The 22803-nt window shown below is 59.9% G+C and overlaps 2 protein-coding genes and 1 long non-coding RNA gene across 3 annotated transcripts in view; 2 read left to right on the top strand and 1 right to left on the bottom strand.

Moving 5' to 3' along the window:
* Positions 1-307: 307 nt before the first annotated feature.
* LOC141581055 (uncharacterized) overlaps positions 308-22803 on the bottom strand; it is a 139350-nt gene continuing 116854 nt past the window's right edge. Inside the window, exons 2-3 of the long non-coding RNA XR_012513497.1 lie at positions 1962-2301; positions 308-850 (exon numbers count right to left, since the gene is read on the bottom strand). This is a non-coding gene — a long non-coding RNA (uncharacterized LOC141581055). The remainder of the gene's footprint in view (positions 851-1961; positions 2302-22803) is intronic.
* MADCAM1 (mucosal vascular addressin cell adhesion molecule 1) lies at positions 1211-9300 on the top strand. Its single transcript, XM_074384899.1, has 5 exons — positions 1211-1510; positions 1892-2161; positions 2486-2815; positions 6045-6449; positions 8350-9300. The coding sequence occupies exons 1-5, from the start codon at positions 1450-1452 to the stop codon at positions 8568-8570; spliced, it is 1287 nt and encodes a 428-aa protein (XP_074241000.1). The 5' UTR covers positions 1211-1449; the 3' UTR covers positions 8571-9300.
* On the top strand, positions 10862-18176 carry TPGS1 (tubulin polyglutamylase complex subunit 1). Its single transcript, XM_039467103.2, has 2 exons — positions 10862-11246; positions 17476-18176. Exons 1-2 carry the CDS (start codon positions 10873-10875, stop codon positions 18011-18013), a joined length of 912 nt encoding a protein of 303 aa, XP_039323037.1. The 5' UTR covers positions 10862-10872; the 3' UTR covers positions 18014-18176.

The following is a 22803-nucleotide window of genomic DNA, read 5'->3' as shown; positions in this document are numbered from 1 at the left end:
TTTCCCTCCTCTGGTCCCAGCCACTTCCCTGGGCCTCAGTTTCCCTCCTCTGGTCCAAGCCCCTCCTCTGGGTCTCAGTTTCCCTCTGTGCACCCAGCCCCTTCTCTGGGCCTCAGTTTCCCTCCTCTGGTCCCAACCCCTACCCTGGGCCTCAGTTTCCCTTCTCTGCACCCAGCCCCTTCTCTGGGCCTCAGTTTCCCTCCTCTGACAGGTAAGTCTACTGGCAATGCTTAGAACCCCATGGACTGGCTGCCCCTTTTTATTCCATGGCCAAGGAAACTGAGGCACAGACAGGGACACGCTGAGGTCAGCAGGACTCTCCATTATTTTATTCCTGTGTGCCTGCAGTGCATGGGGTCGGGGGATCATGGGCACAGGCCCCGGGCGGAGGGGGGCCGGCCATCACCACGGCCACCACAGGCCCTCATTGGGCTTGGAGGAGTGTCCTCAGAACCACAGCCGAGGAAGGGAAGCGAGAGTGGGGGCAGAAGCGGGGTGAGGTGAGGAGCAGCTCATGCAGAGGCCCTGGGAGGGCCCAGGGGGGTGCAGGGCTCCCCAGTCCAGGAGCTTAGGGGTGTCAGCATGCCTGGAGGGCAAACAGGCCAGGAAGGGAAACAGGACCAGTGTGGGGGGTCTTGGAGGAACAGGTGGATGGAGTCCAGTGTGTTTGGAAGGTGAGGTTCTCAGGGCTCTGGGAATATGGCAGCTGTGAGTTGGGACCCAGCCCAGGTCTCTTCCGGATCCTCTTGTGGACCCAGATCCAGGTCTCCATGTAGACCAAGGAACAGAGGCAGCCCCCAGGAACAGGGCTCCCAGGCTCAGCCAGGCCTGCTAAGTGGGCGGTCCCCGCCTGTATGATGGAGGGAAGCCAGGCTCAGAGATGGGGTGACCTGTCCCAGGGCCTGGAGGGTCTCGCAGCTCCACGACGGCCAGGAGCCCCCAGCCCACAGGCCTCCATCCCCAGCGACCTTCCCCCGACCCCAGGAGACCCCAGCCCAGGGGCCTCCATCCCCAGCGACCTTCACCCGACCCCAGGGGACCCCAGGCCCCCAGCTCCGGAGCTGGACGAGCTGCCCTCCGCCTCCCGGGAAAGGCGAGGCAGACCCGCCGTCGGGGGCGTGGAGGGCCCGGCCCGGCCTCTGCCCCACTTCCCTGCACTTGACTTCGACCCTCCGGCCTCTGTCTGCGATCTTCCGTCCCTGAGAACGGGGCCTGGATCAGACCCAGACCTTCCTGCCCGCCCGTCCCGACGCCCCGGGGCCCCCACCCCGCCTTTGGCCCCCAGCCCCTGCCTCTCTGCCGCCTCCAGGGTCGGGGGTCAGGCCGGGAAAGCCCCTCGGGAAGCCCCCGGGGAGCAGCGGGAGGGGGGCCGGGGTCGCGGGGCGGCGGGAAGGAGCGGGCGCCGCTATTTAAGCCGCTTCCCGCGGCCGGGGACAGAGGGGACCGAGCATGGAGCGGGGCCTGGCCCTCCTGCTGGCGGGGCTTCTGGGGCTCCTCTCGCCAGGCCGCGGTGAGCGGCGGAGGGGGCGCGGGGGAGGAGGGGGCGCGGAGGAGGAGGGGGCGCGGGGGAGGAGGGGGCGAGGGGGAGAGGAGGTTCGGGGGGCTCAGGGGAGGGGGCGCAGGAGAGAGGAGGGGGCCCAGAGTTAAGGCGCTCCAAGAGAGGGGGTGACTGGTGGTCCTGCCGGAGGAGGCAGAGGCTAAGAGAGGAAGCTGGGGGGCTCTGCGCAGCTCCCCAACCCTCAGCGAAATCAGCTCCAGGCCGCTGGGGTTCTGGGGTTCGGGGCGCTGGGGCACAGGCGGGTATCGGGGTGGGGTTCAGGGTCCGAGCCTGGGGGTCGGGGTAGCGGCTGGGGCGGGGGTCCCGGGCTGAGCCAGAGCGCGGTCGCTGCAGCCCAGCCCCTGCACGTGGAGCCCCCGGAGCCCGCGGTGGCCGTGGCCCTGGGCGCGTCGCTGCAGCTCACCTGCCGTCTGACCTGCGCGGGCCGCGCGGCCGCGGTGCAGTGGCGGGGCCTGGACACCAGCCTGGGCGCCGTGCGCTCGGACGCGGGCCGCAGCGTCCTCACCGTGCGCAACGCGTCGCTGTCGGCGGCCGGGACCCGCGTGTGCGTGGGCTCCTGCGGGGGCCTCACCTTCCAGCACGCCGTGCGGCTCCTCGTGTTCGGTGAGGCCCCCCGCGCTCCGCCGCCCTCCGACCCTCGGACTCGCGGCCCCCTCCCTGTGCCACGGCTTCCGGGAAGCCCCCGGGATTGCAGACCCTGTCCCAGCTTGATGCGGAGCTCCCCAGCCCAGGCCCAGCCTGCGCTTCCCCCCAAGTCACCCCAACCCCGGGCGACCCTGGCCCCCCGCGCAGTGTATTCCAGCCCCCCAGGGTGCGGCCGTGGCCCCCCGCCTGCTCATCATTATCCATGGTCGGGCCCCAAGCCCCTGCATCCGTCCCGCGCAGCCCCGACTCTGGGCTGACCCTCACCCCGGCCCTCCATCGCAGCCTTCCCGGCCCAGCTGACCGTCTCCCCGGCAGCCCTGGGGCCTGCTGACCGGGAGGTGGCCTGCGCCGCGCACAAGGTCACGCCCGGCGACCCCAACGCGCTCTCCTTCTCTCTGCTCCTGGGGGGCCGGGAGCTGGAGGGGGCGGAGGCCCTGGACCTGGAGGTGGAGGCGGAAGAGGACGAGCCCCAAGAGGAGGAGGACATGCTGTTCAGGGTGACACAGCGCTGGCGGCTGCCGCCCCTGGGGACCCCTGCCCCACCTGCCCTCCACTGCCAGGCCACGATGAGGCTGCCCGGTTTGGAGCTCAGTCACCACCAGGCCATCCCCGGTGAGTCCGCTGGGGAAGCGGGCACAGGCAGGCCCACCCGAGCCTTGACAAGCACTCCAGGGGTGGGGGTCAGTACCTGTGCTGTAGGACACTGCGGGGACTGGAGCCAGGGCCACGCAGCCAGAGCAACACTCATCAACTCAACGTGTATGTGCCTGGCATCCGCCCCCAGTCCAGGTCCCGCCCCTTTCCTGCCCACAGCCCTCCACGGCTCCTGCCTTGGGGGTCAAAGCGCGTGTCCTCTCCATGGCCCACAGGAACCTGCACCACCTGCCCTGTGCCCTCCCTGCCCTCCCTCCACTGGTGTCCCCCTCCTCACTCTGCTCCAGCCACACGGGCCTCATCACTGTTCCTCCAGCATGCCAGGCTGCCCCAGAGCCTTTGCATGACCATGCCCTCTGCCTGGAATACCCTTCTTCCAGATCTTTCCATGGCTCCCTCCTCCTCACCCCCAGGTCTCTGCGTGAATGTTGCCTCCTCACTGAGGCTCCCTGAATTCCTGTTCAAAGGGTCAACCCCCAACCCCTAACATGTACAGACACATACACACACACACACACGCCTGTGAGCACACATTCCCTTCTGTTTTGTTTCTTGATACCTTTTCTTTTCTGAGTTGGAGTTTTGCTCTTGTCACCCAGGCTCGAGTGTAATGGCACAATCTCAGCTCACTGCAACCTCTGCCTCCCAGGTTCAAGCAATTCTGCCTCAGCCTCCCGAGTAGCTGGGATTACAGGTGCCCGCCAGGATGCCCAACTAATTTTTGTATTTTTAGTAGAGACAGGGTTTCACCATGTTGTTCAGGCTGGTCTTGAACCCCTGACCCTAGGCGATCCACCCACCTCAGCCTCCCAAAGTGCTGGGATTATAGGCGTGAGCCACCAAGTCGCCTCTTGACACCTTTTATAGCATCTTGACGTCCCCCAAGCCCGTACAGTCTCTGATTTTTCCATGACCGTCTCCCCCTGTTGGCTCCCAAGGTGGAAATCTGTGTCTTGTCCACAGAAGCTAGAGCAGGGGCTGGCGCGTAAAAGGTGCTCAATAAACCCTTGCTGAATGCACGATGAAGGTTTAAGGGTTTTGTTTTATTTTTTTTTTTGAGACGGTCGTGCACTGTCATTCAGGCTGCAGTGCAGTGGCACCATCTCGGCTCACTGCAACGTCCGCCTCCCCAGTTCAAGCGGTTCTCCTGCCTCAGCCTCCCGAGTATCCGAAACTACAGGCGCTCGCCACCACCCAGCTATTCTTTTCTGTATTTTTAGTAGAGACGGGGTGCACCATATTGGCCAAGCTAGTCTGGAACTCCTGATCTTGTGATCCGCCCACCTGGGCCTCCCAAAGTGCTGGGATGAGAGGTGTGAGCCCCTGCGCCCAGCCCGGATGAAGATGCTTAACGTGGGCTGGTGCCCAGGAGGTGCTCCCTTCGTGCCCTGCCCCAAAGCCCCTGACAGCTTCTCCCACTAAAGAAAGAAGGATTTGTCCCCCACCATGGGGCACCCCGATACCCAAGCTAACATGTGTGAGGGCATGAGTTTCAAGCACAGGGCTCCCAGGGGAATGGAGCAGAAGCTGGGAGACGCGGAGGTCTTGGTGCTGGGGGTGGGTCTGAGGGATACTTTACAGCACACAGGCGCTCATGGGCCTCAGTCTCTCCATCAGTCCCACAGAGGAAGGAGCAGAGAGCCCCCAGGCACCTCCTCGCTCCACGCCACCCTCCTCCCAGCTCTCCTCCTTCCATATCCCTTCATCATAAACGCAGAGCCACTCAGCCTGTGCTCTGGGCACACACGTGACCCACTCCCCACTCGCTCTCAGGGCAGCCCAAAGAGGTGACTGTTGCTCCTTTCACAGTTGAGGAAACTGAGGCACGTGGAGACTCAGGAGCCTCCTGGGGTGATGCTGCCAGTCAGTGGGTCCCTGGAGTGCCTGGACTCCCATCCTGCTCACTGTGGTGCCTCAGTTTCCCTGTCTGTCCAGTGGACTTCCCTGATTGCGGGTCCTTTGTAAATTTCAGGAACCGTGCAGATTTCTTTCTTTTTTTTTTTTCTTTTTTCTTTTTTTTTTTTTGTGAGACAGAGTCTTGCTCTGTCGCCCAGGCTGGAGTGCAGTGGCATCATCTTGGTTCACTGCAACCTCCGCCTCCCTGGTTCAAGCAATTCTCCTGCCTCAGCCTCCTGAGTAGCTGGAATTATAGGTGCCTGCCACCATGCCCGGCTAATTTTTCGTATTTTTAGTAGAGACAGGGTTTCACCGTGTTAGCCAGGGTGGTCTCAAACTCCTGACCTCGTCATCTGCCCACCTCGGCCTCCCAAAGTGCTGGGATTACAGACGTGAGCCACCGCACCCGGTGAGACCGTGTGGATTTCAAAGCCCTTTATAAATTCTAGGCTTTAGGCCAGGCTCATGCCTGTAGTACCAGCACTTTGGGAGGCCAAAGTAGGCAGACCATTTAAGGTTAGGAGTTCAAGACCAGCCTGACCAACATAGTGACCCCATCGCTATTAAAAGTACAAAAATTAGGCTGGGTGCAGTGGCTCACGCCTGTAATCCCAGCACTTTGGGAGGCCGAGGCAGGCAACTCTCTACCAAAGAAAATTAAAAATTAGCTGGGTGTGGTATTGCACACCTGTGGCCTCAGCCACTCAGGAGGCTAGGTAGGGAGGATGTCTTGAGCCTGGGATGCTGAGGCTGCAGTGAGCCATGATTGCATCCCTGCACTCCAGCCTGGGTGACAGAATGAGGCCCCAACTCAAAAAAAAAAAAAAAAATACAAAGAAGCCAGTACGGTGGCTCACATCTGTAATCCCAGCACTTTGGGAGGCTGAGTCAGGTGAATCACGAGGTCAGGAGTTCGAGACCATCCTGGTCAACATGGTGAAACCCCGTCTCTACTAAAAATACAAAACATTAGCTGGGCATGGTGGCGCGTGCCTGTAATCCCAGCTACTCGGGAGGCTGAGGCAGGAGAATTGCCTGAACCCAGGAGGCGGAGGTTGCGGTGAGCCAAGATCGCGCCATTGCACTCCAGCCTGGGTAACAAGAGCGAAACTCCGTCTCAAAAAAAAAAAGAAAAATTAATAATAATAAATTGAAATGTGATTCACCAGAGTGGTCCAGGGAAGGGGCTTGGGGAGGTTCTGGTCCAAGCCCTTAGTCCAGATGTGGAGACTGAGGCAGAAGAGGCGGGCCTGGGGCAGCAGGGAGAAAAACATCCCCACTCTGTTTCCAGTCCTGCGCAGCCCAGCCTCCCTGGAGCCTCCGGACACGACCGCCCTGGAGCCCCCCAACACGACCAGCCCGGAGCCCCCCAATACTACCGGCCCGGAGACCGCCAACACAACCGGCCCGGAGCCCCCCACCACGACCGGCCCGGAGCCCCCCAACACAACCGGCCCAGAGCCCCCCAGCACGACCGGCGCGGAGCCCCCCATCACGACCGGCCCGGAGCCCCCCATCACAACCTTCTCAGAGGCCTCCATCATGACCTCCCCAGAGGCCCCTGACATGACCACACCGGAGACCGTCCCCCAGCAGGGCCCCACACACAGCCCCAGGCGCCCGGTCTCCACCAGGACCTACCGCCCTGCTGTCTCCCAGGCTGCGCCCACACAGGGAGAAGTGATCCCGACAAGCTGTGAGTTCTGGTCATGGGGGTAGGGTGGGGAAGGGCTGGGAGAGAGAGGCTCCTTGGATGAAGACTTTAGACAAGCCCTGCCCAGCCTCGGTTTCCCCATCTGTCCAGTGGGTCCTTTGTAAATTTCAGGGACTGTGTGGGTTCCAAGACACTTTGTAAATTCTAAGCTTTGTAGACTGGAACAATCTTTTTTTTTTTTTTTTTTTTTTTTAAGACTGGGTTGCCGGGCGCGGTGGCTCAAGCCTGTAATCCCAACACTTTGGGAGGCCGAGGCGGGTGGATCACGAGGTCAAGAGATCGAGACCATCCTGGTCAACACGGTGAAACCCCGTCTCTACTAAAAATACAAAAAATTAGCTGGGCATGGTGGCGTGTGCCTGTAATCCCAGCTACTCGGGAGGCTGAGGCAGGAGAATTGCCTGAGCCCAGGAGGTGGAGGTTGCGGTGAGCCGAGATCGCGCCATTGCACTCCAGCCTGGGTAGCAAGAGCGAAACTCCGTCTCGAAAAAAAAAAAGACAGGGTTTCACCGACCAGAACAATCTTTGGAATAGTAGAAACAGGAACAGAATGCAGCCACGTTTCTTTTTCTTTTCTTTTTTTTTTTTTTTTTTTTTTTGATACAGAGTCTTGCTCTGTCCCCCAGACTAGAGTGCAGTGTTGTGATCTCAGCTCCTCCAACAACCCTGACTCCTGGGTTCAAGCGATTCTCCTGCCTCAGCCTCCTGAACAGCTGGGATTACAGGCGCCCACCACCACACCCGGCTGATTTTTAAATTTTTAGTAGAGATGGGGTTTCATCACATTGGCCAGGATGGTCTAAAACTCCTGACCTGACGTGATCCACCCTCCTCAGCCTCCCAAAGTGCTAGGATTACAGGCGTGAGCCACCGCGTGCGGCCCATATAGGTAATTTCAAATTTAAAAGTAGAAATAAGGGCGGGTACACTGGCTCACTCCTGTAATCCCAGCACTTTGGGAGGCTCAAGTGGGTAGATCACGAGGTCAGGAGTTCAGGACCAACCTGGCCAACATGGTGAAATCTCATCTCCACTACAAATACAAAAATTAGCCAGGCATGGTGGTGCGTGCCTGTAATCTCAGCTGCTTGGGAGGCTGAAGGCGGAGAATCACTTGAGTCTAGGAGGTGGAGATTGCAGTGAGCCGAGATCGTGCCACTGTACTCCAGCCTGGGTGACAGAGTAGGACTCCATCTTGGAAAGGAAAAAAAAAAAAAAAAAAAGCGTGGTCATGCTTTTCACAGAGCCCAATATATCCGAAGCATTATTTCAATAGGTAATTAATATAAAATAGTACCAAGGAGATATATTACATTCCTCCCTTCCCCCCCAAACTAAGTTCTCAAAGTGCAGACTGAGGCTAAGCAGCCTCTGTGGCTCACTCTGGACTGCCCTTTTTTTTTTTTTTTTTTTTTTTTGGAGACAGAGTCTTGCTCTCTGGCCCAGGCTGGAGTGCAGTGGTGTGATTTCTGTTCACCGCAACCTCCGCCTCCCAGGTTAAAGCAATTCTTCTGCCTCAGCCTCCTGAGTCGCTGGGAATACAGGTGCCCGCCACCATGCCCCGCTAATTTTTGTATTTTTAGTAGACACAGGGTTCCACAAGGTCAGGTCTCCAACTCCTGACCTTGCGATATGCCCGCCTTGGCCTCCCAAAGTGCTGGGATGACAGGCGTGAGCCACCGCGCCCGGCTGGGACTGCCCATCTCTAAACTCTAAGGCGCTATGCACATTTCGAAAGGGTCACCGTATCACTGTAAAGTCCTTTGTGAAAATTCAGGGAGCGTGGTAACTGTGGAGTCACGTGGAGCCTCTGAGGGGCCCCTCCCTTCCCACGCCTGCAGAGGCCTGGAGGGCTCTGACCCGCATCCCCCGCTCTCCCCAGCGTCCAGCCCTGCGGGTGACCGGCTGTCGGCGGCTCTGTGGACCAGCAGCGCGGTGCTGGGGCTGCTGCTCCTGGCCCTGCCCACCTATCGCCTCTGGAAACGCTGCCGGCACCTGGCTGAGGATGGAGCCCACCCGCCAGCATCTCTGAGGCTCCTGCCCCAGGTGTCGCCCTGGGCTGGGTTAAGGGGGATGGACCAGGTTGGGAGTAGCCCCTCGTGAGTGGCCAGCCCTTCCCCCTGCGAAAGAAGGGAACTGCTTTCAAGCTGGAAACTGCTCAGGGAAAACCTGTTCGATTCAAAGTCATCCCTCCCTCTGAGACAGAAAGCAACGTTTCGTCTCCCCCACCTGCGACCTGGAAGCCCCTCCCTGTTCAAGTGGTCCCCGCCTTTCCAGAGGGGACCTACCTACTTCTTTGTACACACACTGATGCCTTTTGTTTCCCTCAAGTGCAGAAAACCAAGCAGTGCCCGACAACCCTGGGCACCTGTCAGCAGGACTGCCCGAGGCTGCGTCACGGGTGCGCCTCCTTCACTCTGGCAAATACACCTCCTAAAAGGACTGACACTGGGCGTTTTTCTCAGTTGACACCCACCCCGTGGAGAGGAGAGGTCCGAGGGCTCTCTGGACAGCTAGAGGCTGACTGTGGGCCCGTCCTGACGGCTCTCGTCCCTCAGTCCAGGGCTGGAGAATAAAGAGCGTTTCGTTTGCCTGGCAGAGATTCCTGTGATGGGAGGATGCTGGAACCGTCCCCCACACACACACCAGATCTCACTGCCCCCTGCCCAGGGCAACGCCCCTGAGGGACGGGACGGTGCCCAGCGAGCTCTGCCAGGGGAGAGAAAACTCGGGGGCTTAGTGGTTTCCCTGGTGACAAGCTCAACCTGGAGTCTCAGAAAGCAGTGGGGAAGTGAGAAGCTACCTAGAGGTGGCCTGGGGAAACATATGGAGGGGTGGCTTACGGAGGAGACTGCTTGTGTTTTGAGGTGCCCAGGGCTGAGGAGGGGCGGGAGGGCAGCTGGAAGCGAGGTTAGCCAATGAAGAGCTGGAGGTGCCAGCCCGGGGGCACTGGGGAGCCATGGGAGACTTTAGAGCTCTGGAGGCTGCGGTGTCAGAAAGCTCCCTCTGGCCGTCAGGAGGGTAACAGCCTGGGATGCTCGGCCCGGTGGCCGCCGTCTGCAGCAGGGCTGGGGAGGGGCTTCTCCCACGAGGTCAGCTAGCACTCAGACGAGCCAGGGTTCCGGGGAAGGCCCAGCTGAGCTCGACCCCCAGCACAAAGGTTCAGGGATGATCATCAAAAAGGGTCTGGGGGCCCGGGCGCGGTGGTTCACGCCTGTAACCCCAGCACCTTGGGCAGCCGAGGCGGGCGGATCAATTGAGGTCAGGAGATCAAGACCAGCCTGGCCAACACAGAGAAACCCGGTCCCTACTAAAATACAAAAAAAAAAAAAAAAAAAAAAAAAGGCCGGGCACAGTTGCTCACGCCTGTAATCCCAGCACTTTGGGAGGCCGAGGTGGGTGGATCACCTGAGGTCAGGAGTTCAAGACCAGCCTGGCCAACACAGAGAAACCCCGTCTCTACTAAAATACAAATAAAATAAAATAAAATAGCGGGGCATGATGGCAGGTGCCTGTAACCCCAGCTACTCGGGAGGCTGAGACGGGAGAATCGCTTGAACCCGGTAGACGGTGGTGGCAGTGAGCCGAGATGGCTCCACGGCACTCCAGCAGCCTCGGCGGCTGAGTGAGATTCCCTCTCGAATTTAAAAAAAAATAAAAATAGGCCGGGCGCGGTGGCTCAAGCCTGTAATCCCAGCACTTTGGGAGGCCGAGGCGAGTGGATCACGAGATCAAGAGATCGAGACCATCCTGGTCAACATGGTGAAACCCCGTCTCTACTAAAAGTGCAAAAAACTAGCTGGGCATGGTGGCACGTGCCTGTAATCCCAGCTACTCAGGAGGCTGAGGCAGGAGAATTGCCTGAACCCAGGAGGCGGAGGTTGCGGTGAGCCGAGATCGCGCCATTGCACTCCAGCCTGGGTAACAAGAGAGAAACTCCGTCTCAAAAAATAAAAAAAAAATTAAAATAAAAATAAAAACGGGGGGCCGGGAGTGCCCAAAAACAGTGAGCGAACAAAGCTAAGCTGGGTGCAGCAGTCTGGGTCGGGTCCATCCCCGCGCATGCTCCTCAGGATGCTCTGGTAACCAGGGAGACTGGTTGCTAGGAGACCATACTAATGAAGGACCCGCTCACCACCAAAGCTGGCAAGCAATCCGGCTTCATGCCAGAAACGGAGCACTTCCGAGGCAGCCATTTTGGAGCCTGGCAAAACTCAGGAGCCAGGCTAAGGCCAAGAGAGCCAATCAATTTACACAAAGAGGGAGACGAAAAGAGAGCGCCAATAAGGACACAGGGAAAAGGGTGGCGTGCTCCTGCCCTTTTCCACGATCTCTTAGGGGGATTCCCGCGCCCTCTGCCCTTCATCAAGATGGCCGCCTCGGGGGCTCTAACACACAGTGGAATATGGCGGTGCTTCCGGTCCCACTGCCCTCAGCGAAGATGGCGACAGTGGAGAAGCGGCGACCGACGGTAATACCGCCGGCCGGTTTCACGGACAGCGGCCGCCCGTCGGTGTCCCAGGCGGCGGGAGCGACCGAGAGCGAGGAGGACTTCCTGCGGCAGGTCGGCGTGACGGAGATGCTACGCGCGGCCCTGCTGAAGGTGCTGGAGGCGCGGCCCGAGGAACCGATCGCCTTCCTTGCGCACTACTTCGAGAACATGGGCCTGCGCTCACCTGTGAACGGTGGCGCCGGGGAGCCCCCGGGGCAACTCCTGCTGCAGCAGCAACGCCTGGGCCGCGCGCTGTGGCACCTTCGCCTGGCCCACCACTCCCAGAGGTGCGTAGCGGGTCTTCCTCGGCGAGCGGGGCGGTGGCGGACTTCAACTCCCGGCATGCCCCGCGCGGCTCCCTGCCCGTGGCGCCGGCGCGGCGGGGCGCAGGGCCTGCTGGGAGTTGTAGTCCGCACTGTCTTGGCGGGGATGGACGGGACAAGGTGGGTTGGAGGGTCCGGGCTTGGGCCCGGCGCTGGGCAGCGCGCTGCCTGCGGCTCGAGCCCTTCTGGCCGACTTCGCCTTCTATGATAACTCTTTGCAGGTGCTGAGGTTCCCTTTGCAATATATGATTTTTATTTATTTATTTATTTTTATTCTTTATAAAGACGGGGTTTCACCATGTTGGTCAGACTGGTCTTGAACTGGCGACCTCAGGTGATTCGCCTGCCTTGGCCTCCAAAGTGCTTGGATTACAGGCGTGAGCCACCACGCCCGGCCATATACATGATTTTTAAACAAATGCAGCCCAAAGAGGATTTGGCCCGAGGTCGCCCAGCCAGCCCCCGAGCCAGGGCCTCGTAGCCGCCTCGTTAGCGGCCTCATGGCATCCGCGTCCATTCGGCCAGAACGTGAATATTTACAGCGAGCAACCCAGTCACCCAGGGCCCCCACCTTAGGGGGCAGGGTCCCAGCGGGCAGGAGGGGATTCCTGGAAGAGCCTGGTCATTCGCGGGGCGGGTTGCTGCCAAGAGGCCCAGCAGGTGCAAATTTAGAGCCCGAGTGCGGGACACACGGAAGGCCGGGAAGCCACGGAGACTGGCTGAGCAGGCGGAGCTGCAGGTGCCTGGGCGCGGTGGCCCCTAGCTAGGCCTGGGGAAGGTGGTTGAGGAGTGTGTGTTGATGTTGGGTGTGCACGCGCTGCTGTCTTTTGCGGGGGTCCCCAGAAGCGGAGCCTGAGGCAGGCATTTTGTGTGCAGGTGATTTTATAAGGGGGTACACCCAGGAGGACCCAGGAAGGGGGCTGGAGCAGGCAGGGAGGATGCCAAGCAAAGGTGCCCTTTCAGTCTGATAGCCAGGGCATTAAGTGCCCACCTTGGCAGCCCTCGCCAGAGTCCCAGAGAGTCCGTGGGGAGGAGAGAGAGGGGGAGTGTTCCCCACCAGGGTCAGGGTGCACAGGTGTCCAAGATCATACTCAGATAAGGGTGGCAAGGTGTTGAGGACCCTGACAAAGAGCAGGGTGGCGGGAGGCCCAGTGGTTCTCAAGGCCCCACCTGAGGATTTTCAAGGGCCCGGGGGCGGCGAGGGTAGTGGGCAAGGGCAGGCCCAGAGCGTCAGTGGAGCCGTTGACTGGGATGGAAGTCCCTGGTGTGAAGAAGCTGCCAGAATCACTTGTGGATGAAGTTGGAGGCTGGGAGGAGCCTGGAGACAGGAAGCTGGACGGAAGCCTCTGCAGCTCAGACCCGGGGCCACCACAGGGGACTGGACCGGGAGGGCTCCTGAAGGCTTCAGAAGAGATGAGAAGAGCTCAGGCCCACACTCTGAGGGTGCCCAGCCCAGAAAGCCCATGAAAAAGGGTGGGAGGATGAGACCAGAGGTGAAGGCGGGGCAGGAGGACGTGGCCTCCCGGTACATCCGGAAGAGAATCTCCCAAGGAGGAAAAGAGGTCAACAGCAGGCCCACCATGTATGGTCGTTCAGGTCGAGCACTGCACAAGCCACTGGCCCCATAGACAGTACAGATGAGAGTATATATGTTTGTAATTCCCCAGGGCTGCTGGGAAAATGCAGCTTGTGGCCATCCCTTCATCTCTCTGTGCCGTGCTCCCGCCTGAGGACACCACTAGGGCTCACCCTACTCCCGTGTGAGTAGGCCCATCAGTCTGAGGTTCTGGATGGGCGTCCGTTTGGCGGGCACCAGTCACTCCAGGGACACAGGGCAAGGCTGGTGCTGCTGGCCCTGGGCCCGCCTGGGCTGCCCAGAGACACGGCCCCTGGTGAATGCAGAAGAGAGGTGCGTACACCTGGGCGGCATCTGATTCTGTGCCTGTGGATCCAGGGCTGCTACCGTCCTCCCAGCAGGCAGCCCCGGCCACCCCTACATCCTGGAACCATCAGGAACCCCCTGAGGTCACCTGGCCAGGCAGGAGAAGCCCAGAGCTGTGCGGCTCTGTTCCCACTCAGTCCAGCGTGTGGCCCCCCAAAGGGGGCTGCTCCCGAGAGCATCACCACGGCAGACCTGGGGGAGAAGTCACCCCACATCCTCTCCAGCTTGTTTTGAGAAATGGCAAGCTCCCAGCATCCAGGCTGGTGATGGCAGCCACAGTGTCCCCCTCTTGCCACCTCCCTGGTGGCCTCCAAGGCCCCCTGGGGCACAAACACAGATGTTACATGACCTGCTGAGGGCCACAGAGCCACCAAGTGCAGAGCTGGGGTCTGCACCTCCCCGTGCACGTCACTTCCAGAAAAACACGCACAGACTGGGCCAGGGTTTCTCCAACCCATTCTCCAGGGGCCGTCCTGGGCACTGTGGGTTCCCGAGCAGCGTCCCTGGCCTCCAGCCACTCCGCGCCAGGAGCTCCCTGCGTCGTGACACCACAGATGTCCAGACACCGCCCAGCGTCTGCCGGGGTGGGGGTGGGGAGCAGAAGTCGAAGGCGCAGAGCGGCTCCTCTGTCTCTTCCTGGAGGCTTTCCATAAATAGAATCTTTATTAACAAATGTGCACATGCCTTAGAGACCACTCCGTGTAGGAGCCGACACGAGGGCGGGGGGTCTCCGTTCTGCAGTCAGGGAGACCAAGGCTCAGCAGCCACCGTCCCAGGCAGAGCTGACCTCTAGCCCTGGCCTCCGGGCGGAGTACGTGCCGCCTTCCTCTTCCTCCTGCCATCCCCTCCAAGGAGCCCTAGGAGGAGCCTGGAAGTCGGAGTCACAGTCCCGTCTCTTGCTCTGGTCCCACCGGGCTAGAATGACCTGTGTGTGTCTTCCTGCCCCTCCAGGCAGCTGAGGCAGAGCTGCAGCTCTGACAACAGCCAGTAATAAGGGCAGGTGGGGCCTCCGGAGCACCTGGCTCCAGCCCTGTTCTCCGGTCCTCACATGAATCCCACTCCCTAGATGATCAAGGCCAGGCTCAGAAAAGCAGAGTGCACACAGCTCTGAGAACGGGTGGCGAGGGGAGACCAGAGGTAAAGGGGTCGGGGGACAGGAGGAAGCGGCCTCACGGGATATCCGGAAGAGAGTCTCCCAGGGAGGAAAAGTGGTCAACAGCAGGCCCACTGTGTACGGTTGTTCAGGTTGAGCACTGTGCAAGCCACTCGCCCCACAGAGGTGCAAACAAACCCCCCGAGGCAGGTCTGGGCCAGCCGAGGGGCCGCGTGAATGTGTGGGAAGGCAGACGAGGTCCGTCGCCTCCAGAGGAGAGAACTCGTGCAGAATGTTGGTGGACGACGCTGGGTGAATCCCGGCCCGTGGACCTGCCCAAACCTCAGTGGCTCCCGCACGGCCATGGCTCATTGCGCTCATTCTGCTGAGGTGGTCCAGTTTTCGTCGGTGTTTTGTATTTCTTTGTTTTTGGGAGACAGTGTCTCCCTCTGTCGCCCAGGCTGGAGTGCAGTGGTGCAATCCCGGCTCACCGCAACCTCCGCCTCCCGGGTTCAAATGATTCTCCTGCCTCAGCCTCCCGAGTAGCTGGGATTATAGGCGCCCACCGCCACACCCAGCTAATTTTTGTATTTTTAGTAGAAACGGGGCTTCACTATGTTGGCCAGAGTGGTCTCCATCTCTTGACCCCGTGATCCGCCCGCCTCGGCCTCCCAAAGTGCTGGGATCACAGGCGTGAGCCACCGCGCCCAACCTACCACCCCCACATTTACTGAGCACCTACTCTGCACCCACCCTGCATTACTGAGCACCCATCGCATACCGGCCCTGCATTTACTGAGCACCTACTGTGCACCAACCCTGCATTTCCTGAGCACCTGTTGCATGCTGGCCCAGCATCACTGAGCACCTACTGTGCACCAACCCTGCGTTTCCTGAGCACCTACTGCATGCTGGCTCAGTACTACCTGGGAACCTAGCACAGGTGGCCCACAGAAAGGTGAAGCCGTGTGCGCGGTAACACCCGAGGGAAGGCTGGAGCCTCAGTGTAAACCTGCCCTCCTCACCATGAAGCTGAGCCCCCAAAATGGACAAGCATAGGCCCTGAGATTGGCCACCTCCCCTCTGGGACCCTTGGCCAGACCATGAGCCTGCCCTGAGCCTCAGTTTCCCCCTATGTCCCAGAGGAAATAACAACAGGCCACTAGCATGAGTCCCGGCCAGGAACCGATGGGGGGAATGAGGCCAGGGGTTAAGGAGCCCACCCAGGGGACCCTGTGGCAGCCCTCACGCTGGCCACTGTCTCCCTGGACACTCCCTGGTACCCCCATGGGAGCCTGCACGTCACACCAGCAGCACACTGGGGAAGGAATGGAGCCCACCCCGGAGCCGGCAGCAGGGCGGGCAGCCTTCTTCTGTAAGGGGCCAGATAGGGAACATTTCAGCTTTGCAGGGCAGCCTCCACCCTGACATTCCACTCTAGGGTTCTGGTGTGAAGCTGCCACTGACGTGGTTAAGTTCCCATAAAGCTTCCTTTACAAAACCAGGCGGCAGGTGGGCCTGGACCCTCGGGCAGTTGGCCGGTGCAGTGGCTCTCACCTGTGACCCCAGCAGTTTGGGAGGCCAGGCAGGAGGATCTTTTGATCCCAGGAGGTAGAAGCTGCTGTGAGCTCTGATTGCACCACGACACTCCAGCCTGGAGAACACCGTGAGACCCTGTCTCAAAAAAACCAAAAGAAGGAAAATGAAATGTTAGCTGTGTCAAACGTCCAGCCCAGTATTTGGCCAAGTGTAAACAGGCACCGTTGCTGCAGGGAGGGAGATAACAGGGTTCCTGGGGCCAGATGCCCCAGACCGGCCTGCTGGTTGGTTGATTCATTTCCCGAGCACCTATTGTGTGCCAAGCACTGTTCCAGACACCTGGGGGGCAGGTACGGAGAGACACGAAGCTCACAGGGTTTGCGCCAGCAAGTCAGACAGGATACCACTAGAAAGAAAACGGGAGTAAATGAGTTAGGGGCGGACGACTTTGAGGGGAGGCCAGGGAGGAGGTGAAGGAGATGGGGGAGAGGCTGCCCTTGCAAAGCCCCTGAGGCTGGTCCAGAATTGGAGCCTGGAAGCCAGGGCAGGCGGAGGGAGGTCTGAGCTGGGTGGGGGCTGCTGGACGGGAAGGGAGCCCCAGGCTGGGTGGGGACTTGGGGGAAGGGAGGTTCCAGCTGGGAGGGGGCTGGAAGGAGGGTGGCCTGGACTGGGAGGTGCCAGAGCAGGCGTCCCCAAACTACATGCGGCCCCCTGAGGCCATTTACCCGCCCCCCCGCCGCACTTCAGGAAGGGGCACCTCTTTCATTGGTGGTCAGTGAAGGGAGCACAGTATGTGGCGGCCCTCCAACGGTCTGAGGGACAGCGAACTGGCCCCCTGTGTAAAAAGTTTGGGGATGCCTGGCGCGGTGGCTCAAGCCTGTAATCCCAGCACTTTGGGAGGCCGAGGCGGGTGGATCGCGAGATCAAGAGATCGAGACCATCCTGGTCAACATGGTGAAACCCCGTCTCTACTAACAATACAAAAAAGTAGCTGGGCATGGTGGCGTGTGCCTGTAATCCCAGCTACTCGGGAGGCTGAGGCAGGAGAATTGCCTGAATGCAGGAGGCGGAGGTTGCGGTGAGCCGAGATCGCGCCATTGCACTCCAGCCTGGGCAACAAGAGCGAAACTCCGTCTCAAAAAAAAAAAGTTTGGGGACGCCTGTGCTAGAGGGAGGGATGGCCCAGGCTGGATTGGGGGTGTAAGGAGGGAAGCCTGGACTGGGTGCTGGGGGGAGGGATGGCCCAGGCTGGGTGGGGGCTGGGATGGAGAAGCTGCAGGGCTAGAGGGTGAGAAAGCGAGGCCGGGATTGTGGAGGGGGAGGGCACCAGGAATGGGGGGCAGGGGAGTCCGGGGCTGGTTGGGGAGTCCAGGAGGCCAGGTCCTGGGTCTGGCGGGGAGGGGAGGCTGTGGTGGGAAGCCTAGACTGGGGGTGCTGGGGGGAGGGATGGCCCAGGTTGGGTGGGGGCTGGGACGGGGAAGCTTCAGGGCTAGAGGGTGAGGAGGGAGGCCGGGAGGCCATGTCCAGGGCCTGGCGGGGAGGGGAGGCCGGGGCCGGGGCCGGAGGGCGGGAGGGCTCCGCGCGGCCCCCAACGTCCCGCCCCCGCCCCGTCCCCGCAGGGCCGCCTTCAACAACAACGCGAGCGTGGCCTACGAGTGCCTCAGCGCCGGCGGGCGCAGGAAGCGGCCGGGCCTGGACGGGCGTACCTACAGCGAGCTGCTCCGGCGCATCTGCCGCGACGGCCGCGCCCCCGAGGCGGTGGTGGCGCCGCTGCTGCGCAAGGTCACGTGCCGCGACCACGAGGCGGTGCCGCTGGGCGTGTTCCGCGCGGGCGCGCTCACCTGCTTCGTGCTGCTGGAGTTCGTGGCGCGTGCCGCCGCGCTGTTCCGACTGCTGGAGGACCCGGCCGCCGCCGGGGCGGACCGCCGCGTGGGCCAGGCCGTGCTGGACACCCTGGAGGGCGCGCTGCGGGCCAGCGACGCCGCCGCCGCGCCCGCGCGCTTCCTGGAGGCGGGTTCGCGCCTGGGGCCGGACAGCCTGGCGCTGGCGCTGGAACGCGCGGTCGGGGGGCGGCGGCCCGGCGCGCCCATGACCCGCGAGGAGTTCCTGGAGAGGGCCGCTGCGCTCTTCATCGCCAAGGTCAAGCCGGTGGGCTGAGCCCCGCGCGCCGCGCGGATCCGGGACCTGCACCGGGGCGTCCCCGCGTCCCCTCGCCCGGCCCTGGGGAGGAGGCCCGGGCCCCCCGGAGGCGACGCCCCCGCCCCACCCACCTCCACCCACGCCGGAGCCCCCGCCGCGCGCAAATAAAACGTGTTGCGAGGCTCACGCCTGTGTGTGTGCGCGCGGCCGCCTCCCAGCCCCGGGGCCTCCACTCCACCCCACCCCCCCTTAACCACTGCGGCTGGAGGCGGGATTCGAGGCCCGAAACTCCGGGGGCCCCTGGACCCGGCCTGCTGTCGGCCGCTGAGAGAGGCCCCGGCCCTCCAGCCCCGCCCGCCCCAGGTATCCCTGGCCTCAGTCTCCCCAGATATCGAAGAGTCCAGCTGCAGATGGAGGTCACATCGGGGAGATCGTAGCCCCAGCAGTTCCCAGCGACTGAAGCGTCTCCTGTGACTCCCAGGCTGCACTGTGGGGAAGGATATTCCAGCCTGCGTTGGGCAGACGGGGGAACAGGCCCAGGCGGCAGCGGTCACACCCCCAGCAAGGGCTCAGCGGAGATCGGAGCCAGGCTTGCTCCAGAACGCACAGGGAGTCCTGTGAACGCACACGCCTCTGAGGGGCACCCGGTACCCACCCAGTTCCCCCCCTACCAACAACCAGAATCACTTATCAGACAGAAAGATTGAATCCAGCCAGGCTCGGTGGCTCACACCTGGCACCCCAGCACTTTGGGAGGTTGAGGCAGCAGATCACTTGAGGTCAGGAGTTCAAGACCAGTCTGGCCAACATGGTGAAACCCTGTCTCTACTAAAAATAAAAATAAAATTAGCTCAGCATGGTGGGCACCTGTAATCCCAGCTACGGGAGGCACAAGAATCACTTGAACCCAGGAGGAGGAAGTTGCAGTGAGCCGAGATCATGCCACTGTGCTCCAGCCTGGGTGACAAGAGAGAGACCGTGTCTCCCAAAAAAAAAAAAAGAAAAGAAAAAGAAAAGGCCAGGTGCAGTGGCTCATGTCTGTAATCCCAGCACTTTAGGAGGCTGAGGAGGTGGGCGGATCACGAGGTCAAGAGATCAAGACCATCCTGGCCAACGTGGTTAAACCCCATTTCTACCAAAAAATACAAAAATTAGCTGGGCGTGGTGACCTGTGCCTATAGTCCCAGCTACTCAGGAGGCTGAGGCAGGAGAATTGCTTGAACCCAGGAGGCGGAGGTTGGAGATTGCAGTGAGCTGAGATTGCGTCGCTGCACTCCAGGCTGGCGACAAAGTGAGACTCTGTCTCAAAAAAAAGAAGCAAATCAGGAATCCCAGCTCTGAACGGTTGCTGGCGGGTGACTTCACTCCCCTGGCCTCAGTCTCTCCTGTTAAATGGGAGTTGTGACAGCCCATTCTGATGGAGAGAGTCCCACCGTACACAGGGAAAAGTCAAACCGTGTTTCTCCCCGGCTCTTACCACCGCCATCCTCACAATCATCCACACGGAAAACACTTCTGTGACCACACGTGGAGGGGTTTTTCCCACATGCCAAGCAGCAGACGCCAGCTGGGTGTCCTCTTAATTCAGTTCCGACACCTTCTACCCAGAGACAGTGTCGGATCCCACAGGTTGAGGGCTCATTCTCCAAGACTGCCCCCTCGCCAGACACCAGTTGCAAATCTCGGCTTCCAGGACTTCTGGCTGACTGGCTTCAAGTCAGGGTTCCCGCCACCCCTTTGGGCTCGATTGATTTGCTGGTGCAGCTCACGGATTTTGGAAACACTTGTGTTTACTGGTTTGCTATAAAGCATATGACAAAAGGTAACAGAAGGGTGAAGTATGCATAGGGTGGGGCTTGGGGTGCTGTGAGGATGCGTAGGGGGCCGTCTTGGAGCTTCCAGGCCGTCCCTGGGTACCACCCTCCCGCCATCTCCATGTGTTCAGCTCTTGGAACACATGATTTCCAGAGGCGTAACGAGCTCAGCATGATAGCAAGTCTGCAACTAGGGCTGTGGGAGCCACAATCCAGGAACCAAGGAAGAAAACCATCATCCATCCTAACACCACACACAGAAAAAAATTTTATTTTATTTATTTATTTATTTATTTATTTAGAGACGGAGTTTCGCTCTTGTTACCCAGGCTGGAGTGCAATGGCACGATCTCGGCTCACTGCAACCTCCGCCTCCTGGGTTCAGGCAATTCTCCTGCCTCAGCCTCCTGAGTAGCTGGGATTACAGGCACGTGCCACCATGCCCAGCTAGTTTTATTGTATTTTTAGTAGAGACGGGGTTTCACCATGTTGACCAGGATGGTCTCGATCTTTCGACCTCGTGATCCACCCGCCTCGGCCTCCCAAAGTGCTGGGATTACAGGCTTGAGCCACCGCGCCCGGCCCTTTTCTTTATTTTTTTATTTTTTGAGACGGAGTTTCGCTCTTGTTACCCAGGCTGGAGTGCAATGGCGCCATCTTGGCTCACCACAACCTCCGCCTCCTGGGTTCAGGCAATTCTCCTGCCTCAGCCTCCTGAGTAGCTGGGATTACAGGCACGCGCCACCATGCCCAGCTAATGTTTTGTATTTTTAGTAGAGACGGGGTTTCACCATGTTGACCAGGATGGTCTCGATCTCTTGACCTCATGATCCACCCGCCTTGGCCTCCCAAAGTGCTGGGATTACAGGCTTGAGCCACCGCGCCCGGCCCACAGAAACAATTTTTAAATTGTTGCAAATCCCATGATGGCAGAGACCATGCTTGCCTCCCTATTTCCCAGCACTGAGTTGGGCTTAGGGTAAGTGATGAATGAACCAATGAATCGACACAGGAATGAATCCTGGCAAATCACCTGTTTCCCAAAAAAGCCACAATAATGTTTCCACTCCCCACTCCAGAGCCAGATGGAGAGGCAGAACCCGAATCCCCCTCTGGGACTTGAGCTCCTTCCAAAGCTGGGTCCCAGCAAGGCCGCTGCAGGATGTTCACCCTCTGGACTGGGCACCAGCTGGCCAACATGGTGAAATCCCTTGTCTACCAAAAATTTAAAAATTAGCTGGGCGTGGTGGTGAGCGCCTGTAATCCCATCTACTCGGAACCCGGGAGGCAGAGGTTGCAGTGAGCCAAGATGGCACCACTGAACTCCAGCCTGGGTAACGAGCGAAACTCCGTCTAAAAAGATAAAAAAAAAGAGGCCAAGGTAGGAGAATCACTTGAGGCCAGGAGATCGAAACCAGCCTGGCTAACATGGTGAAACCCCATTTCTACTAAAAGTACAAAAATTAGCGGAGTATAATGGTGCATTCTCTCACCCTAGCTACAGAGGCGGGAGAATTGATCTCAGCTCATTGCAACCTCTGCCTCCCAGGCTTAAGCAGTCCTCTTGCCTCAGCCTCCTGAGTAGCTAAGAGAAAGAATTAATGGGCTTGCATCATTGGAACATCCAGAGGAGGTCAGGTACAGCTGGATCCAGGAACACTAATAGGATTCACATTTCCCCTGTCATCAGCCTACTCCGCTTTTCTATGAGGCCGCCTTGTTTGCAGGCCCTGTGGTGACACGATGACCCCATAACTCCAGGCACAGGTCCTTCCAGCTCAGCCACTGTGATCCCAGAGAACTGCCCCAGGGCTAAATCTCACTGGATGTCAGGAGTCACACGCTTGTTCCGGAACCAATCATTGCAGCCCAGGGTGGGGGTCCTGGGAACTGATGGGATGACCCCTCCCTGCAGCCAGGGCTTGGGTCAGTCCAGTTCGAATCCATTCCCACAGAGTAGGGAGCTCCCAAGCAAGTGGGTGGAAGCCCCTGGTGTCCACCGCTCCAGAACGGTCTGAGCCTGAGCCTTCCTGGGTGTCAAAGCCCTTGTGGGACCAGCTGGAGGAGCCTGAAAACCTCCCCCCACCCAGGCCAGGTGCCGTGGCTCATGCGTGTAATCCCAGCACTTTGGGAGGTCAAGGCGGGAGGATCATGAGGTCAGGAGATCAAGACCATGCTGGCTAACATGGTGAAACCCCGTCTCTACTAAAAATACAAAAAGTTAGCTGGGCGTGGTGACACATACCTGTAATCGCAGCTACTAGGGCAGCCGAGGCAGGAAAATCACTTGAACCCAGGAGGTGGAGGCTGCAGTGAGCCGAGATTGTACCACTGCACTCCAGCCTGGGCGACAGAGCAAGTCTCCTTCTCAAAACAAAGCAAACAATAAAAGCACCTCCCCACCCACACAATACTTCCCAGGATGTGGGGTGTGCAGAAGGGAGATCCTGGGATGCCTCAGAGGGTGAATCGTAATTAATTCCAAGTGGCATATGCCCATGAGCTGCTGCCTGCAATATGAGGCAGCAGTATATCCATGAACCGTGCAACGGAAGAGATTGAGGCTGAGAACCTTGGGGAAGGGCCCCACTAGTCCCAATACCCTCATTTTACTCCAGGCCCCCAGGATGCCGTGTAGGACCTGAGAGGAGGCGCAGAGGCCCCTCATGGGCGAGGACGCCATGTCCTGGGCCCTGGACAGCTCTGGAAGTGTAAGCTCTCAGCCAGAGCTTACATTCCCCCCTCTCTCTCCACTTTTGACAAACTGTTTCCTTTCCCCAGACAGGTATGCCTGCTGCTCCTCTGCCTCGTACCAGACTCATGAGGCCTGGGGCCAGATGTTGGGGCACCTGTGGGAGGGAGTGGCCCTGGGCCCAGCCTGCATGTTGATGTAGCTGTGCGTGCCCAGGACACGCCAGCAATCCCACCGACACAGTCCGAGGGCAGGGCCACCACAGTCACAGGCATAACTCAGGGGAGGCGGGCTGCCTTGTA

Source organism: Saimiri boliviensis, chromosome 14 (genome assembly GCF_048565385.1).
Source record: "Saimiri boliviensis isolate mSaiBol1 chromosome 14, mSaiBol1.pri, whole genome shotgun sequence".
Classification (NCBI taxonomy): Eukaryota; Metazoa; Chordata; class Mammalia; order Primates; family Cebidae; genus Saimiri; species Saimiri boliviensis.
Note: the sequence above shows the minus strand (reverse complement) of the source record. Positions and strands in the feature narration are given on the sequence as shown.

Coding starts and splice junctions, on each gene's coding strand:
- MADCAM1 (XM_074384899.1), top strand. CDS start 1,450: ATGGAGCGGGGCCTGGCCCTCCTGCTGGCGGGGCTTCTGGGGCTCCTC. Junction 2,816..6,044: donor TCACCACCAGGCCATCCCCG/GTGAGTCCGCTG, acceptor CTCTGTTTCCAG/TCCTGCGCAGCCCAGCCTCC. Junction 6,450..8,349: donor AGAAGTGATCCCGACAAGCT/GTGAGTTCTGGT, acceptor CGCTCTCCCCAG/CGTCCAGCCCTGCGGGTGAC.
- TPGS1 (XM_039467103.2), top strand. CDS start 10,873: ATGGCGGTGCTTCCGGTCCCACTGCCCTCAGCGAAGATGGCGACAGTG. Junction 11,247..17,475: donor CTGGCCCACCACTCCCAGAG/GTGCGTAGCGGG, acceptor CCGTCCCCGCAG/GGCCGCCTTCAACAACAACG.